Genomic DNA, 21,363 nt, shown 5'->3' on the forward strand with positions numbered 1-21,363 from the left:
CTCCAATGGCCATAAAAGTCAATTGAGCAGATTCTTCTTCCTCTTCAATTTCACCATCGGAGTTACACTCATTCCATGTGAATTGAAATTTGTTGAATCTTGGTATTCTTCCTTCATTCTTCTTCTTCATTGGACACTCACTTGCGTAGTGTCCAGGTTGGCCGCATTCAAAACACTTATCAGTTTGCTTTTTGTTGAACTCTAGCTTCCCTTTATTTCTCGAGTTATTGAACTGATTTGGGAATGAATTGCTAGGTCCACCTTTTCTGAATCTCCTCTTGTTGAGTATTCGTTTGAAACTTCTTGTGATGAGTGCGATATCATTGTCATCACCTTCCACATCTTCTTCATCCAGGGAGGTAGAATCATCTTCATCTTGTGAGACTTTTAGAGCAATGCTCCTTCTTACTTTCGCATCCTCATTCTCTTACATTTTGGACTTAAGTTTCAGTTCATAAGATGTTAGAGAATTAATAAGAGATTCAATAGGCATGGTATTCAAATCTTTAGTCTCCTCAATAGCAGTCACTTTATTTTTCCAATCATTGGACAAGGCATTCAGGATTTTTCTATTTTCCTCACCAAGAGAATATTCTTTTTCCAGCACCTCTAAATCCTTAATGAGGTCATTGAATCTACAATACATCTCATCAATGTTTTCATGAGATTGCATCTTGAAAGATTCATACTTTGTAACTAGAATGGACTTCTTTTATTCTCTAACATTCTCACTACCTTCATGAATTTCTCTCAGTTTATCCCAAATTTCCTTGGCTGACTTGCAGCCTTTGACTCTAATAGTTTCATTTAAGTTTAAAGCACAATATAACACATTCATGACTTTTGCATTTAATGTGAGATGAGCTCTATCCGCAGCAGTCAGTTCACTTCTTATTTTTTGTCTAGATCTCTGAGTATTTTCATCTATAAGAGATGCATCATATGGACTTTCACTAATAATAAACCACAATTCAATATCAATAGATTACAAAAAAATAATCATTCTTTCTTTCCAACTCACATAATTTGACCCATTAAACATTGGTGGTCTAATGACAGAATGTCCTTCGAAAAACATAGCATTGTTGGTTGTCATCTTTACTCCAAAGTCGATTGAGCTTAATCTCTAGGAGACCAAACTCTGATACCAATTGTAAGGCCCGAAAATGACCCTCTTTTCTAGGCGACCACACAATGGAGCAGTTGATGAGAAAGCAAAAGTGCTTGTGAGTAGAAAAGATAAACAAAATAAAGATTTCAAATGTAACAATAAGTAAATAAAAAGGAAAGGATTACAAACCAATTAACTACCCAACTCCTCTTGAGCTTGTAGATTAATTGAGACAAGCTACTTCAAGTTGATGAATTACAATCACTCTTGTGTACAAAGGAAGGTTCACCTCCTCCTTGCCCCGAACTCCACTCGATCAAGTCAGGACGTTTTACTATCCCTCAGGACAACCCTCACAGAGCTACACTCATGAAGTATTCACTCACAAATGAAAAGATTACAATGAATCTCACACCACTAAGACTACAAATCTTCTCTTTGGAGTATTTTCTCACTAAAATCTCTCTAGATCTTTTGTATCTTTAGTGTGCCAAAATTGTTTGAAATATCTGACCAATCACTATTTATATAAAGCCAAGACAGTGCCTCATTAATGCTTCCAACGGATAGAAAGTAGCTGAACAGTCAACTATCCGTTGGCAGTATCGGACGTCCGGTAGCCCTGTTTTATGCGTTCGACAGCAGGCAGAGAGTTTAAGACTTTTTCTTCAATTCTTTCGGACGTCCGATAGGCTGGTTTTCTGCGTCCGAAGGTATGATGTAAAACTGGAAATTTTTCTTCAATTCCTTAGGACGTCCGATAGGCTGGTTTTCTGCGTCCGAAGATACTCAATGGTTGTCGGACGTCCGATGCAGTCTTTTTGAGCGTCCGACAGCTTCAGCATACTTTGTCTTCTTTTAATTGCACTTGTTCATGAAATCAAATAACTTCATAACTGAAAATATATCTTGAAGAAATACTAGTATCATCCATTTGTTTTGTAAACATCAAAAGATAGGGATTAAGATCAACATTAACACTCCTAAGTCTTTCATATGGAAACATTGACACAAATATTCCTTAAATTGCTGAATTGCAGCCCTGTTATTGCCCCCAATCACAAGGTCATCAACATATACGAGTCTATTCATTTGTATGTTATTCTGACTCAGAGTAAACAATGAATAATAGGAATGAGATTGAGAAAAACCGTACTACTGCAAGGCATTTGTGAGTTTAGCAAACCAACAACGCGGAGTTTGTCGCAACTAATAAAGAGATTTTTGTAGTCTACACACCTTTCTATATTGTGGACTTGTAAAACCCGGAGGCATCTTCATATACACTTCCTCTGCCAAATCACCATGCAAAAATGCATTGTAAACATCTATCTGGTGGAGTTCCCATTCCTTTGCTGCCGTCACAGACAAGAAAGTGCGAACAGTCACCATTTTTGCAACAGGAGAGAATGTTTCATGGTAGTCAATTCCCTCAACTTGATTATTGCGAAGAATCACCAGACGTGCCTTATACCGCTCGATAGTTCCATCTGAGTTATACTTGATTTTGTATACCCATTTGCTACCTATGGCTTTCTTCTCTAGTGGCAGGTATGCCACCATCCATGTTCCATTATTCTCAAGTGTATCGATTTCATTTTTCATGGCCGGTCACCACCGAGAGTCCTTCACTGTCTCACTATAGAATTTTGGCTCCCTACCGGTTGTCACAATTACTAAGAAAAACCGATGATGCACGGAAAAATTATCGCACGTTACATAATATGCTATAGGATAAGGAGTACCTGAGGATGAGATTAGTTTGGGTGAACATACTGAAGGGGTTTATGCATTGAGCTATGTATGTCACATAATCTTTTAGGCGACTAGATGAGTGCTTTTTTCGTTGACCACACCCAAGTTGCTCATCAATCGATCCAACTTCTTCGCCTGTGGTGCCCCTCTTTCTTCGTTATTCTCATCATTGTGATCCCGATTTGTGATCTCCGGTATTATACTCGTGACTTCTGCAAGTAGATCATCTTCCCTTGCATCAACCACTTCGTCTTCAGCAACATCAATTAGCTCAAGTGGACTTGTCCCCAGGACATCGTTGGTTGTATTAGTTGCACTTGCCTCTGCATACGGAAACTCATCTTCTGAAAACATCATATCTCGTGATACAAAATAGTTACTATTTTCAAGGTCATACAGCTGCCATCCCTTCTTACCAAAGGGATATCCCACAGATAAACAACGCCGACTCCTATTGGTAAATTTATCTCTCTCTCGATTCACATCTCTAGCATAGCACAAACATCCAAATGTATGAATATGTTTATAACTGGGTGGCTCTCCAAACAAACATTCATACGGCGTCTTATTCCCTAAAAGTTTGGATGGAGTCCGATTAATCAAATATCCGGCAGTCAGCACACATTATCCCCAAAATTCAATAGGAAGATTTGCTTGAAAACATAATACTCTAGTCATATTCAGAATATGCCGATGTTTCCTTTCAACGCACCCATTCTGTTGGGGTGTTCCAACGCATGATGTATGATGATCATTCCATTTTCAGCAAATTAACTATCTAAGCAAGTGAATGTGGAATTGTCACTTCTAACAATTTTCACCTCCCTGTTATATTGTCATTTGACCATTGCAAAGAAATTACGAAGTACACATTTTACTTCGGATTTAACAACCAACATATATATATCTACACAACTCTTGAAAAATCATCCACAATAGTTAAAAAATATGAGGCACCACAAGAAGCAGTAGTTCGATAAGGTCCGCATATATCACAATGTATCATCTCAAAAATTGCATTTACTTTATTATCACTAGGAAAAAATACTTCTCTAGTCTGTTTGGCTCTTAAACAAATTTCACAAGGTTTTCCCTTATCATACTTATTACTGCTAGAACTCACATCAGGGAGTAATCCTACTATTTTGGTAGATGGGTGTCCAATTCTTCTATGTCATAGCCCATTGATATCCCTACATTTTGTATTGCATGTCTTGATTTCTCCCATGGTCTTGAGGTAGTAAAGCCCTTCGCGTCGTTTACCCGCTCCAATCACCATCCTCGAAGTGCGGTCCTGTATAACACATAATTTTTTAGTAAATAAAACATTGCAATTCAATTCATCAAGCAACTGTGATATTGAAATTAAATTGCAGTTCAAATCGGGGACATATAGCACATTCTTTGACTTCATCTATTTCTCCAAACGAACTGACCCTTCTTTCAACTCCATTGTTTGGCTGCCATCAGGCAATCCTACTACACACCCCGTCAAATCCTTCAATTCAGACATACATCCTAAACTTCCAGTCATATGGTGAGACGCACCCGAGTCCATTATCCAGTTCAAATAATTCTTACCAGATAGCTTTTCATTGGTACTAGGTTTGCAAGAATTCAGCAGACTCAGGAAAACTGCCTACTGTTCACCATTCAACAATCCTTGTACCGTATGCTCCCTTTCTGCGGCTACTGTTGACGAGGAGGACTGACCAATCATCTGAATGGAGTTAGCCCTAGGCATACCCCCACATCCACGTCCTGAATTCTGGTTTCCACGTCCACGTCCTAAGCCGCTTCCATTTCCTTTAGGCCGATCACCCCACCAATCAGGATATCCGATAAGCTGAAAACAATTTCCAGCATCATGTCCACTGTGATTGTAATATGAACACAGTGCAGACTTATCCTTTATTTCAGTTCTAGGTTTCCTACCTCCTGTGTTGGCCTGAACAACAAAACTCACGAGCTCTCCACGTCCCTCCTTTCCTCTAGACATGCTGCAGACGGTCTCCTCTTGGCATATCAACGAGCATGCCTTACCCACACTGGGTAGTGGTTCTGTCCCAAGAATGTTGGTACGAACTGTTCTATATACCATGTCATCCAAATCCAACAAGAACTGATGAAGTTTTTCTTTCTCATGTTTCTTGTAAAGTTGGACTGAAAGATTGCACGTGTATCTTCCACATTAACATGTCGGAATTTGTTCATAGTTTGCAAGCTCTTCCCATAATTGCTTCAATTTTCCATGGCAGGTCACAATTGGAAGTCTCCGTTGTTTCCATTCTGCAATCTCTCCTTTGATCTGTTGTACCCGAGGCCCGTTAGCAATAAAGAACCTCTCTTGGATGTCTTCCCATAGGTCCTTTGCGATTTCCACATGAGTTATGGTGGATCGCAAGGCTGGCTCTATCGTGTTGAGAATCCACGAAACTACCATCGAATTCACAGTCCACCAATCCTCCAGATCGGTGGAATTATCATCTGGCTGCTTCACTGTTCCATCGATAAATCCCATTTTCTTCTTAGCTCTCAATGTAGTGCTCATCGCTCGAGCCCATTCATCATAGTTGTCACCTTTCAATTGTACTTGGAAAATAATAGTCCTAGGATTGTCATTCGAAGTCAAAATGTATGGTGAGACAAATTTATTCCCAACATTCTTGTGTTTGCCTTCGTCATCCATGGCTCTGATACCATGCGAAAATTCTGTGGGAAGGATAACAACCACAGATAATAACTAAAGTTACAAAGACAGACATATACACAAGATAAGATAATCTTCTTCAATAGGCTAAAGTTCTAATAAGATCATCCAATTCTTCTAACTTACAAGAAATCCCAAACAGAAATAAACAAGAAAAGGCAACAACCTGTTGTTCGCCAAGGTTCATGAATTTGGATTGTCAGAAAACTAGCTATAAGTTGATGCCTCTTTAGCTAAAGCAGAATATGGAACTGAATGTGATCCATCAACAAAAAGTGATTGCATGAACATTTGGCATACAATTCTTGTATAATTACATGGATTGATTGCTTTATAGATAAAATAAACGTTTGATAACGCATCAAATATACAAAAACTACCTAAAAGTGACTGTCAAGTCTTATCTTTCAGCTGCTAAAGAGAACTTTTATAAAGTACAGAGCCATTTTGTACACGCACTAGTAACTGTGTTAAGTGAACCTGTAACTTGGGAATCTTAATGATGTCCTTTTATTTGAACTTTAACCTTAACTAGTTTCAAGGAAACTTCACATCCCAATCTTTAACCCTCGTCTTTTGGGAAGAAAAAACGAAGGAAACTTCACCAGAGCATGAAGATTGGAGATAAAGAAGTATGTAGGGCCAGGAAGGAAAAGCAAAGGACTCATGACTTAAATGTATACAGGCCATGACACACTTGAAATTCGATGCCTGATGGATGGATGGGCCATGGATCGATGTATGGTTGATTTCCTGTTTGTTACTTAGAAACATTTGGTTATAGAATTCAAGTGAGCCCATTCAGTGATTTAGTATTTTGTAAAGGATTCTCTTAATGGATTTTGGTGTTGTTTAGTAATACTTCTATTTTGTTAATTTTGGCAAAGGTATTGATGGTTTTACAATAAATTCTTGTCAACTGTTTAAACTTATTGGCCAAAACTGAAACATATGGAAAAAAAAAGTTTTAGGCTACAAATTATATGAAATAACATAATAAAGGTGTGCAATGAAAATGATAGTTATTCACTACACAAAATTAAGGTGTGCATTTGGTAATTCGACATGTTTCAAAACCAAGTATGCTTTCATCCACTATGGTTACAAAGAGAAAGAAATAAGGGTGCTGCATGGTGCAATTAATTGGAAAGAAAAAAAAAACACACACACACACACAAGTGATGATAGAGTTCATGGTGCAATTCGAACTTGAAATTGTAGAGGCATGTAAGAAAAAAAATAATAACTACAGCGGGAAGTTTTTTTTTTTTTTTGGGAAGGAGGAAGGTGAAGACCTTTAGCAGGTCTAGGTCTTGGGTCAAAGTCTCGAATCTATTTCTCGCTCCTTTCCATCCAATTAACAGGAAAGATATAAGAAAAAGGAAAATAATTGCTGCAGGTCTAAGTTAAGAAAACTCAGATAATTACTTATCTTTCTCCACACTTCAGTTTAGAAAAGTCGGATGGAAAGAAGAGACATGGATTTCGACCCTTGTGGTCTTCGTCAAGATGGCAATATTAGGTGACTTTAGTATCAACCCCGGATTAGAGGAAAACAGAGTCAAATGACAAGAAAAGGTGCTTAAAATTCTCCATAACTATGTATCACTATCTGGAAAGAAGAATCCGCTTACCACGAAGTCCAACGCGAGGTATAAATCTTCCTTGGTAGGCTGGAAATATCTAGCAAGTAAATGATTGAAATGCATGTAGACTCTAAGCAAAAAATAGAGTAAAAATTTTAATAAATACCTTAAAATGCTCTTATCTTACAAAGTTCAATTTATTTTTCTAAACAAAAAGAGTGTCAAGTTTTTCATGTCAATATTTGTTATTTGATAATTAATTATAACAATAAATCTTTTGTTGTAATATGGTATTTTTCGTAATGCTTTACTAGGAATATAAATTCTTTTTATGATAGAGAAGAAAGTGCTATTTTGTTTCTTTTAAAGTTTATGGACTATTTTTTTAATAAAAATTTATGGACTAGTTTAGTGGTGGAACTATCATAATTCGGTAGTGATTTTGGGCCATTTTGTTTTAAGCTACAAAAAAAAATTGGAGGATATTAAAAGTTATAAAAAAAAATATTACTAGTTTAAAGTTTAATTTGGATAGATATTAGGGACAACATTGATAGTTCTTCTATACTTCCAATGAAATATGAGAGAAATGAATAGGAAGGAAAAAGGTAACTAAATAATAAAATCCATCCTTTACATAAACATGGCAACAAAAGAGTCTTATTAAAAATATTAAGGATAGTGTTGTCATTTTAAATGGACAAGAGAGGTAGGCGTAATTTTTGAAACCTTAGGAAAGCCAAGTGAAATTATTAGAAACCTCAGGGGAGGTTTCTGAAATTATCCCGTCTAATTAACATAAACGCATCTATCACACACTTGACTCAGGCCATGTTACTGACTTTAAATTCCTTGCATTTAAGTCCTCGGCATTATTGTTGAAGTCATTTTTTCGAAAATAAAGATTTTGGCATCATCCAAGTAGAAATATGATGGATATAAGAGTAGAAATAAATTAAAATCTCAAATTTTGACACTTTTTTATTATTGAGGGACCAATTCAATATTTGAAATAGATAAAGGACCAATAGTCTGATCACTGGAATGGTTAAGGGGCTCCCTAAGTGGTTCACCCCAGAAAATAAAAATCCAAAACTTCAAGTTAGTTTTTAACAAAAACAAAATTTAATATTGAAGTTCAATTATACATAGTGCGAAAAAAAAATCTATGAGTTCTTAAAGTTTTTGAAGACATTACACGTAACAGTATAAATTGCAAACGATCCCATGATTTTTTTTTTTTTTTTTTTAAGAGCATGTTTACGTACAATAGTTAGTCTTGAATCTACCGTTACACCAAGAAGACGTTCTCACAAATTTTGTTTTAGATGAATCCACAAAAGTGAATGTTAGATTTTCTATGCATTTGTTGGGGAAATTCTAGTAGCATGGAGCCATTTACGATTCTGACCAATGAACAGAAGTATACAGGCCGTCCACGGTGAATCTGTCATCTTCTATGCTGGACCACGGAAATGGTTAAGCGTGGACTGGATTCATACGAGAGTATTATGGTCCAACGCCTTTTAGTCAATTGGAAAATGCAAACTTTAAAAGCTTCCCTTCTCAGTTTGTGGTCTTTCTTGAAAGGAAATAGCAGAAATAAAATGAATAACCCGTCAATTCTTGACTTGGGACTGGGTGAGAAGTTTTTTGGTGGAACTTTTTTTTTTCCACATAATAGACTGGAATCAAAATTGGAATTGAAATATAGATTTCAACCCTTATTGTCTTCCTCAAGATGGCAATATTAGGTGACTTTAGTATCACCCTCATATTAGAAAAAATAGACTCAAATGATAAGAAAAGGTGTTTAAAATTCTCCATAACTATACATCACTATCTAGTAAGAAGAACCTGCTTACCACGAACTCCAAGGTGAGGTATAAATCTTCCCAGGTAGGCAGGTAATATCTAGCAAGTAAAGGGTTGAAATGCATGTAGTATCTGAGCAAATTAATAGGTGCATAGAAATTTATTTTGGTCAATTTCTTTCTTTAAGATATATCAATAGATAGCACTGGCTGTAGGTTATTTCTTGCTAGTCGCTGCATACACATACAAGCATGTTTCGATTCATTATTGTTTGAAAATTTTTTTACTTGAATCACAAATAAATTTTTTAATAATTTTTTTTGTTATCTCAACCATTATTTTGTCTCATATACATCATATAATAAGAAAGTGTCATAATAATTATTCTAAAAATGTCATTATCTAACTCTAGAGATAAACGCAATTGGTTCGTTATGCACTTATTTGATTCTCTGACAGTTTATTTTTCTAGTTTTAGGTAGAATTTCATTGTCTTTATCCCCTCCACTGATAACCTTCTAAATCTAAAATAGAAAATAAATATAATGAAACTGGCTCTAGTGTAGTCTAATTAACCTAAACGCATTGATCATACAATTGACTCAAGTCATGCAATGCACTACAAATTCCACGTTTTAAGTCCTTAGTATTATTGTTGAAGTCTTTCGTCGAAAATAAAGACTTTGGCATCATCTCGGTGGAATAACAAATTAATTATTTAATCCAAGGATTGTTGCATTTGAAGTGATAGTGATCTAAGCTGACGAATACCCTGTACGAGTTATACCAAGTTTTCTTATTAGCTGGTTGCTTGGGTTAAATTCCTTTTCAGACAAAATGAGCAGAAGGTGCCAAGTCCAATTTGGGCTCCAATTCGAGGGGAAAAAGACATGTTGGCTGTGCGGCACAACCGCAGGAATAACGCTTTAGACTTCGAAGTCTAATGGATCCTTTTATCTTGATAAAGTAAAATTTACTCTAGTATTGAAAGTAGTTCAATGTTTTTTTCCATATTTTTTTTAGTACAGTATCATTATAACTTTTCATCCGGGCTCTTTTTTATTTGTTTATTTATTTTCAAATTTTTTATACGAGGATAGTAAGTTGTCAAATGTTTCACATAAAGTTAGTAAACATGGAGAAATATACATTTACCCCCCATTGTAGGATAATTAACCATATCTAATTGAGATTGGTTTTTCCCCCCTAAATATGTTGCATTTTATCCTTAGTAGTCAGGGTATAAGGAAATTTTAAAAATTGAGAAAAGTTTGTATAAGGAAATTTTAAAAACTGAGAAAAGTTTATCAATAGTACGTATTGTTGAAAGATAAACAAAATTACTTAATATTCGAATCGAGTTTAACTCAATAAGAAATCATTTGAGTTTGGTTCGTCAATTAATCCAGACAAATATGAATTGCATTTTGCATTCAATAAAGTTTAAAACTCAGCTTGAATTTGATTTGATTAGTATGAATCTTGAAATATATGCAAAAAATTCAATCTACTCAATCTTGACTCAAGTTTGATATGATAAAAGTTTGTTTCAATTCGACTCAATGTATAAGTAAGTTAAAGTTGAACATAATTTTGACTTATTAAAATCACTAAGTTTAAACATTAGATTATTCGGCTTGATTAATTTTTTTTTTTTTTTACATCCTAAAGCATGGAGTGCTACATTGGATTTATATATTGCATGTTTAGTTACAAAAAAAAAATGCATCTTCTTCTATCCTATATAATGATGTCACAAAAATCATCTTCCGAATCAACTGGTCCCGCATTTCTGCCTCTGTTTGCAACTGGACCGGAATCACTTGTCATTTATGGTACATATTTCTTTTAGTTTAAAGTGTTTAATTATTAATACAAGTAAAAATAAATAAATAGAACTTTTAGCCATTAATTATTCATGGTGCAAAACAATAAATTTGAATATTATGCGAAATTTGAGATGGGATGTATAAATGAAATAAAAAGTGAGAGAAAAAGAAGAAAAATAAGTTTAATCAGTGTTTGCATGTTTTCTATTACAGAATTCCTACTACACATCTAACACAATTTCAATCTAATTTGTAAATCATTTCATTTTAAAACTCTTAGTTTTAGCATTTATAACTTGAGGTACTATAATAATCCAAATTCGAATTATTACTATGAAAAGTCAAATTTGGAAAAGTCAAAACTGATGACTAATGGCAATTTGATTATTACTATTGGTAAAATCAAAAACATTCTGAATCAAATTTGTTTTAGTTGCAATATTAGGACCAATTTCGCTTTATTTGATTCCGTGAGCACAATCACATATAGGGGTAAATGTAATTTGGTCAACCGAAGGGCTCATTTTGTCATTTAACCAAAAGATAAACGTGATTAACCGAAGGGCTTATACCGTCGACTAGATCCATACAAGAGTTTCCAGTCAACTGCCTTCCCTTCATGTACAAGTCTAGGGACTTAGACTAGAGTAGTTCTTGGCAAAAACTTGTGTTTGGACACAATGGCCCATGGAGGCTTAGGACACTCGCTCTGCATCTTCTCTTCTTTTATCCTTCAATTTATTTTTGTATAGAGATTTTCAAACACACAATAATTTTAGCTTGGCTTGGAGTAGTATCCCTTTCATCATTCCTGGAAAATTGTTATACTCAAAATTCAATTTTGCCACATAGAATGCTAAAGCACCGGAATTGCTTGTCATATCAATTGCTCAAAAGTAGAACAATACATAAAAATTGTGACAAAATTAAAAACATAAGTCTCAGAGATAGAATCAAGCTATATTAATTCACCAAATTGAGAAACAGATTTTCCATAAATTACTTCCTGTTTTGCCTGCGTAATATAGAGAAATCTAAAAGAAGAAAAGAAATTAAACTAGCAAACATATCAAAATAGAGCCTAGTTGAACAAATGAGGATCTTAAATTTGTCAAAACCTTGTCACTTCCTCGTGGAAACATTTTAACTCGACCCCAAGTATATGCCTATATAAGTCCTGCCCAATGTCACAACGTATGCTCGTGTTTTATTTACCTTTTGTTTGGCATTCCTCAAGTTTTATTTACCTCTCCATAAGCAATGCAGAGAACTTATTTTCTTTTCGCTGGAGCCTTGGTACTGTTGCATTTTGTCACAACTAGCTCAGCTAGCATAATTGTAGCCAACAACCATAACAACAGTGCTAGTGATCTGAATGCTCTTCTTGCCTTCAAAGCCACCATTTTCGATCCTCAAAGGATTATCCCAACCAACTGGTCCACTTCTTCCTCTGTTTGCAACTGGATTGGTATCACTTGTAATGCTCGTCATCACAGAGTCGCGGCCATCAACCTTTCTTACATGGGAATTGTAGGAACCATACCTCCAGAACTGGGAAATCTTTCTTTCCTAGTCTGGCTAAATGTTAGAAATAACAGCTTTCATGGACACCTTCCACCCGAGCTATCTCGTCTGCGCCGAGTGAAGTACATCAACTTGGAAGGTAATGCCTTTGAGGGAGAACTTCCGTCATGGTTGGGGTGTTTGAGTGCACTCTGGTACATCAACTTCCAATACAACAGATTTTCCGGTTCATTATCAGGCAGGCTCTCTAATTTCACAAAGTTAGAGACCATCAGGTTGGGTGTTAACTTCTTTACGGGAAGTCTTTCAGAAGAATTCAGCGCTCTACCAAAATTGAGAGTTTTGGAAATTGAATATACCCAACTTGCAGGCCCTCTGCCACAGGCTCTGTTTAACCTTTCCTCATTGCAAAAGATTGGTTTTACGGGTAATAGCTTATCGGGTTACCTTCCAGCACGTATCTGCGATTATCTCCCACAACTCCAAGGGCTTTACTTATCACGGAATTACTTTGAAGGTGAAATTCCATCAGGCATTGGAGAATGCTCAGGACTCCAATTTTTATCCTTGTCTTTCAACAAATTCCGAGGATATATACCAAATGGAGTTTGGAATCTAACCACGCTTACAGCAATAGATTTGGGTGAGAATGACCTGACAGGTAAGCTGCCAACTTCAAGCACCAATAGATCACAGATTCTGTACGTTATCTTTATTTATTTCAAACTGATTTGTTAGTTTGCAATGTTTTGATGTTTTTATATGTCAACTTTTTCATCTTTATTTTGTCAAAAAAAGTAAAATTTAAAATATTCTTCCTTAATCAATCAAAATTTGCAACAACATTATAAAGTAATTATTAGTTATCGCCGGCAATTGTCATCCAAGACTAATTTATGTAAGTTTATTGTGTGGAGTACAAATTAAGACTGAAAATCCATCATAGCCCATTGAAAATTGTTCAAAATCCTTTTTAACCCATTGAGACATTTATTGTTCAAAAAATTCTAAGCATGGCGAACACATAGTTACTAAACCTAACCTTACCAACCTGATGGTTCAATTGGTCAACTTAGTGATCTTGGATTAGTAATGGGAATAAATGAACAAGGAAATCATTTACTAGTCAATAATTCATCAATTCAATCGGTAAAATTTAAAATACTGACCTGTTCAACCAGTAATTTAATAATTATAATATTTTTAGTAATTAAAATATTTTATTGTACAATATTTTAGAAACACCAATAAATCTATGGTTAAGCTGCTAACCTGTTATACCAATGGCCTTGCCGGGTTGATGTCTAGGCTGGGATTAATGACTATGCCAAACACACAATTTTGTTTGATGTAAGAAATAAAATCGTGAAAGAAGGATGAATTAACACTATGTCTACTAATGGAGTAGAGTTGTCTTTTTGTACAAAACCATTGGTTTTGATGGATCCCATCTCCATAAGGATGTTGAAAGTATATTTTCAAGCCACATGGGGGTTTTGAGTAATTTCCCCTTAAAATTTTTGGACATTTGAAACTTCATGGCTTTACCGTCTATGAAAGAAAATGTAAAATGTATTAATTTCGATATGCATATTTAGATTTTATATCAATTTTATTTCTAATTTATGCATACATTTAAAAATCCATTGACATACGCATATAGATTGCCACCAAAATGACCTCCAATTTTTGGGAGTTTATGTAATCGTCATTTTGCCAATATTTATGAGAGATTTACATGATATTGTTTGAAACTAAACTGAAGATCCTTTGAATTCTGAAATGCATATATATTATATACATATAATTAGGCCATGCCGTGAATTATATTTATCATGATGCCGTAATTTTTGAGCAGTTGAAATTCCAAAAGCCATTGACAATCTCTATAACTTGGAGCAACTAGGCATAAGGCGTGCTAATGTGACAGGTAAAAATCTTGATACATTTTGGCATGAGATCTATTTCATTATCCCATCATTAGAATACTTTTCTCAAACTTGAATTTGAGCTTTAAGTCGAGCGAGTTCAAATACAAATCAAATTGGACTCTTTTTCATACGTCAATTGGTCAGTCATACTAGTGCACTGCATAAGCCAAAACGATTTTGATCAGCTTGATCTCAATATGCTACAGCCTACATCTATAACTCAATTTCAAATTCCAATTGATTGCACTTAAAAAATAGAGATACTGATAGGGGGGCTAATAGATGATACAATGGGAAATAGGAAGATGAGGAAGCACTTAGAGAGGGGGTACAAAGAGATAGAAAGAGTGAATGCTTGAAGAGGGGAAAATGTATAATTCTATGTCACTTTTGACAATGTCATCTTAGAGTTGATTTGGTTTCAAATTATTTACTTGCATCACAGACACAATTTTCAAAACATTTTTTTATTTCACATACATCATATCACAAAAAGTATTATAGTAATTATTCAAATAATCTCCTATCCAAACACACTCATTGTCTCAAAATATTTTGTCATTTCAAAAATTATCAATGAATTCTGTGCCCCTTTTGACAATGTCATGTTATTTCGTTGGAAACCTTTGTTTCAAATTGTTTTGTCATTTCCAAAATTGTCAATGAATTATACCACTTGCGTTCCCTGAATTGTTTTGTCTTTACCCCTGAATTTGTTCAGATGCTTACCTCTTTCATTAAATTTAGCTACTTGACTTGCAGATATGTGAGATACAAAAGTGTTGCCATGTTGTCATGCTTTGGTTACTTGAGAGTAACGAGGTGCTGTTGTGACAGGGTTGTGGGGCCTAGATTGAGTGAACACAGAGATGATTGAGAGAACCGAAAGTGCGGAGTTTTTGCTATGGTGGGCAGAGTTGGGGAATTGAAAAAGTAACTTGTTAGTGGTTAAAACAGAGGACAATTAAACCAGTCATGGGTAGGAGGAATGATTATTAATTATTAAATTAATAAGGAGTAAACGAATGGTTAATTAATTAGTTGAGATGGAATATTTGTTGAAGAAATGATATGACGTTGTTGCATGATTGTTCATTATATTTGCAGGTATAACATAAAGAAATTTTTAAAAACTGCATTTGTAATGGTATTAGACCAAATTAATGCAAATGAATTGATGACATAATAACCAGAGTGCATATAGGGGAAATTTAATTAGATCATATTTGTCACTTTTAAATTTTCAACATTACTATCACAATCACTTAATTATACTTTTTATCATCTGATTAACGTGTTGTCTATGTATTGTCAACCAATAGCATAACAAACTTTCACCGATAACCAACCACAAACAATATAATTATCAAGTTTTAAAATAATATTAAAAAAGCTTTTAAAAGATCAAAGTTTTTTTGTTTATTAAAATTTTATACAAATTTCTTCCATATAAAAAGTGATTTTTTTTAAATTGCATGTAAATTGAATGTGCCCTTTTATCTAGTAATGCTATTGGTATTCGTACTAATGTACACATGCTTGAAATCAAATATTCATATTGATTAAACTATATAGAGATACAATTAAGAATATTTTTTAATAGGTGTAAATACAATATATAACTTCTCATTGTCTATTCTAAAAGTAGGACAACAAACAATCTTCAGATTTTTTTCTTACCAATTTGATTTGTCAGGTATAATACCTCAAGAGGTTGGTAATCTTAGCAAATTGGAAGTACTTTTGTTGGCGTCGAATAGGTTGAGAGGTCCCATCCCGCTGAAACTTTTCAATAGTTCAACTGTACAAGTTATTTCTCTCGCGGACAATGATTTATCAGGCGAGCTTCCATCAACTATAGGTGCTTTCTTACCCAATCTTGAGGAACTCTACCTTGGGATAAATGAATTCACTGGAACTATACTAACATCTATCTCAAATGCTTCTCGGCTCAGAATTCTAGACCTTGATACGAACCATTTTACTGGTGCAATTCCTCATTCTCTTGGAAACTTGAGATTACTGGAACATTTAGGTATATCGCGAAATGATTTTTCTGAGGACTCGCTATCCAAAGAGTTGAGCTTCATCATTTCCCTATCAAACTGCAAACATTTAACAAGTTTGTGGATAGCTGAGAATCCTCTGAATGGCTTCCTCCCAAAGTCTATCGGAAATCTTTCTAGCTCACTCGAATCCATAATTGCCAGTAATTGTGGAATCATAAGTGAAATTCCAAGTTCGATTGGTAATTTGAGCAACGTGATAGAGCTGAACTTTTCAATCAATAGTTTGACTGGAGTAATTCCAACTACAATCAAATGGTTCTTGAAGCTTCAGAGGATAGGTCTAAGCGACAATCAAATACTAGGTGCTATTCCAAGTGAGTTTTGTAATTTGCTGAACTTAGGAGAATTAAGACTTGGACAAAATATGCTCTCTGGTATGGTGCCTTCTTGTTTAGGAAACGTTACAACACTCAGATATGTTTATCTCAATTCTAACAATTTAAGTTCTATGATACCAACAAGCTTTTGGAGCCTCAGATATATTTTGGAGCTAGACATGTCAGGAAATTATTTGACAGGTTCTTTGCCTGCTGAAATTGGAAACTTGAAGGCATTAGTCTATTTGAGCCTTTCAAATAATCAATACTTGGGTGGGATACCCAGCACTATCGGAGCACTACAAGATTTGCAAGAACTCTCCTTGGAACGTAACAAGCTACATGGATTGATACCAGATTCCATGAAGAATATGTTGCAGTTACGGCATTTGGATCTATCTTTTAACAATCTGGAAGGTGAAATTCCCAACTCATTACAGGTACTATCAGATCTCCAATACTTTAATGTGTCTTACAACAGATTGAAAGGACCGATTCCTCATGGAGGGCCATTCGCAAATTTCACGAACCTGTCTTTTCTCTCAAATGAAGCATTGTGTGGCGCTCCTTGGCTCCAACCTTGTGCAAGTACATTTGAGCATGAATCAAGGACAAAAAGGATAGTCATGATTGTTCTGTTGACATCAGGATCTGTCATATTAGCCTTGGTAATTTCAATTTTTTTGATGCGGTTAAAGCTGAGAAAGAAAATCCTAGCTCCAACTCAGAACTTGCTTCCCATGGCGACATTTGAAAGGGCATCCTTCCATGAACTTAGACAAATAACAAATGGATTCAGCGAGAGTAACTTACTTGGCTCAGGGAGCTTTGGTTCAGTTTACAAGGGAATTCGCGAAAATGGGATGGTTTGGGCCATAAAGGTATTCGATTTGCAGCTAGAAGGTGCATTTAAAAGCTTTGATAGAGAATGTGAAGTCTTAAGCTGCCTTCGTCATCGAAATTTAACTAGAGTAATTACAGCTTGCTGTAGCCTTGACTTTAAGGCTTTGGTGCTCGAATACATGCCCAATGGAAGCCTTGAGAAATGGCTTCATGTAAACCATCATGTCCTAAGTATCATGCAAAGGTTGGATATCATGATAGATGTGGCTTCTGGTTTGGAATATCTCCACTATGGTTATTCAACTCCTATAGTTCATTGTGATTTGAAACCTAGCAATATTCTCTTAGATCAAGACATGGTTGGGCATGTTTGCGATTTTGGAATTGCAAAGTTGTTAGGAGATGGAGAATCTGTGGTACAAACAAAAACTCTTGCTACATTTGGATATATTGCCCCAGGTGACTTTTCTTGACTCAAATTTCGAAAATTTTATATCATTCAAATTAATGTTTCAACTTTCAACAACTAGTACCGTATATCAAATATAAAACCTTTAAGAAAAAACACAAATTTGCTGAACCGATACCAATACTTGACTTTAACAACGAGTTTCAAATTTTGATGCTAGAGTATGGACTGGAAGGATTGGTTTCAACAAGTTGTGATGTCTACAGCTTTGGAATTACATTGATGGAGACATTTACAAAAAGAAAGCCTAAGGATGAGATGTTCACAGAAGAGTTAAGCCTCAGGCGTTGGGTACAAGATTGCTTACCAGATTCTGTGATTCAGGAAATAGATGTAGATTTACTTCATCCTGAAGACGGACTGGTACAAAAGAAGATTAACTGCATATCATCTATCTTGCAACTTGGTTTAAGTTGTACAACAGATGCTCCTCAGGAGAGAATAAACATGAAAGAAGTTCTAAGAGCGCTACAGAAGATCAAACTCCAGTTTATCAAAGACATCACACCTTGAAGCAGGTATAAAACCAATAATCCAATAGCAACTTTTTTTCTTCAATCATATGGTATATCAAAAGCTTATTCCAAGGATTATTATTCATTCAAGTAGTACTTATGTTTCTCCACTCAATACATGGCAGAGCCCTGAGGTGCAAATGTATTTGAGGAATTTTTTGTCCTGATTTGGTGCACCACCGAAATGCTTAAAGTTCAAGGAAGGAATGAGATATGTTAATGTATTACCAATAAATTGTTTACAGATATAAAGACCTCAAGTTATATGTTATGAAACGCCAAGCATTTTACTTGGTGTTTATGTTTGACATATTTATACATATGGCAATTAAGTTGGTAATTTACTTTTAATTACTGATACAACTTTCCTCTTTTCAATTTTTGCAAATAAATGAGAAAAAAAAATTAATCATCAGTATACATCACCATGTAGAGGTACGCATAAGCATATGTATTTGTACACATAGAACATGTGTATGGCATGTAGATTCATGCATTTATTTTATTACAAATTACACATTTTAAAGGTGCAAAGAACAGCGATGGTTTTATGTGCAACAATTACTACTTAATAGAAATTAGTAGCACCTTTTCAGGGTAAAATTGAAGCTTATATTTGTAATTATTGTAAAATTAATGATGTACCATTTCCTTAATGATAGTTGGAACATTTGTTAAATATCTCAATTTTGAGAAATTACTCAGACGTAGCTCTACACTGAATTGTTGGTGATTTGGGAACAACTCATTCCATACATTCCTTTAACATTGGAAATAACCAAAAAAAAAAAAAAATCAGCATGTTACAGCAAAAAGTAACCAGTAGAACATGAGCGCTGAGGCAATCAGCAATGCATTGCGCTGCCTCTTTATAATGGATTTCTGGTGCCACATGAGTTCGGCCGAGGTGCACGACTCGAGCGGTTTACAACTCGGACGAGTTTCATACTTTCTGTAGATATCCAACAGCAAGAACAAACAAAACGAGACCATCCTCAGAAATGACTCTAGGTGGCTCCTTCTTATGGATGTTAGACGGCCATGTAAGTTGATCCGCGCTCAGAATAGTCAGCAGCAACACCATCACCGCCTCTGAAATGCCCCAAAAGTTTTCTAGCCAATTGAATATTATGTATAATTAAGGGGTTATTTAATAAGTCTGATATAAATTTGAGTGCCAAAGTGCAAATTGATATGGATATATACAAGAAATTGGAAGAATTTTGTGTTAATAACCAAGAACACTGGGAGTTCTAAATCAGTTTTGCTACTAACAGTCACCTCTGCGCAGCTTTGGAAAATTAGGCATCACTTGGTATAGAAAAGTCAAAATTGAGTTCCATCAATTACGTTTAAAACTAAATTCAAAACCTTTCTAATGGTATAAAATTTCATCTTCGGTTTGTTGCCTATTAATACGAGAAAATTTGCAAAATTGGTCGAAAATCAGAAGCTGCATAGTTAAGGACTAAAAACTGCACTAAATTACGGCCCAACTTAAGGCCCCCTACTGATGGAATCGCTAAATGATTCCTCTGATGAAGATATTTAGTAGTCTGAGTTTAGTTTCTAATGCTACCAATTTTGTAGTGTTTCTGAGTTATGTGTGTTTAAGTAAGGACTGCATTTGCTGAAATTCCTAACCTACACAACATGGGAGCTGGAAAGTGTACTAATTTTTTTATTGAATTTAAACTTGTGTATGATCCAAATCTTTGAGATGTGTCTTCTAATGATCGTTAGCACTTCAAATCTACTTTGTTGCAGCACAAATTTTACAATTTTTTGGCATATATAGCTTTAGTTATGTCCATTCAATTGAATGCAAAGTGATTGAATTTCTTAAGTAAGCACTTGAACTTTTAGGCGTTTCGAGTGATTGAATTGTGGGTATGGCCTGTCACCTGTATAAAGTAACCGTAACATATTCTTTAATTGAATGCAAAGTGTAAATTATGCATTGTATAATTATGCATTGTAAATTATGCATTATAAAGTAACCGTAACATATTCTTTTAGTTATGAATTCATGTATAATTATGCATTGTATATGTAATACAGATGTAATGTGCTAATTGTTATTTAATTTTGTGAAATAATTTTATTAAATGTTATATATCTTATTAATAGCGATACTGTTGGGCTACTTACTGAGCAAGTGGATGCTCACTCCACTTAATTTCCTCCCCTGCAGATAAGAATCAATTCTAAGAAAGCTTGAAAACTAGTTTTGATCATGCTATATTCTTAGAGTTAAGTTTTGTTAAATTGTAGCATGTACTCTGGTTATGTGAACTTAGAGTAAAATGTACTCGAAGATTTTTTACACTCTAAATTAAAAGTTAAATATTTTTAAATACATTATGAGATTCGAGGCGTGACAGCCTCTGCTGCTGCGACATAGCCTAACACTATCCATTCTAGTGCCATGTTGAATTAGAATAACACAAATGAAAATATATATATATATATATATATAATCGGAATTTTTCTCTGCTCAAAAAATTGTTTGTGGGCTTTTTCCTGCAATAAAATTTTTGTAATTAGGGGACAGTTGACAAGGTTGATTGATAATTTGAAGAGAAGGAAAACGTCCAAATAGAGGAGTTTTAGAAGTTGACAAGTGAGAGTTATCGAGGTTTTTGGGTTGTGACACATCACATGTTTAAATCCAAGTAGCACATTTTGGATAGAGAGATATTTTGGATAAATAGTCCTTTAATTAATTTGAGCTAATGCATAAATCTCTTATTAAAAAATCTACAATAATAAGTTGTCAAATGAATGAAGAGTAGATCAAATGAGTAGCTAGATGAATGGAAGATGGTGTTTAAGCTTTGAACTCCAACCGCTGATCAAATGATACAAAAGTACAATTTCTTTTCATTT

The 21,363-nt window shown here is 34.8% G+C and overlaps 1 protein-coding gene across 1 annotated transcript; it reads left to right on the forward strand.

Moving 5' to 3' along the window:
• Positions 1–12,066: 12,066 nt before the first annotated feature.
• Positions 12,067–18,571, forward strand: LOC113752472 (probable LRR receptor-like serine/threonine-protein kinase At3g47570). Its single transcript, XM_027296583.1, has 4 exons — positions 12,067–12,991; positions 14,189–14,260; positions 15,958–17,949; positions 18,120–18,571. Exons 1-4 carry the CDS (start codon positions 12,067–12,069, stop codon positions 18,470–18,472), a joined length of 3,342 nt encoding a protein of 1,113 aa, XP_027152384.1. The 3' UTR covers positions 18,473–18,571.
• The last annotated feature ends 2,792 nt before the right edge of the window (positions 18,572–21,363 follow it).

This window comes from Coffea eugenioides, chromosome 11 (genome assembly GCF_003713205.1).
Source record: "Coffea eugenioides isolate CCC68of chromosome 11, Ceug_1.0, whole genome shotgun sequence".
Lineage (NCBI taxonomy): Eukaryota > Viridiplantae > Streptophyta > Magnoliopsida > Gentianales > Rubiaceae > Coffea > Coffea eugenioides.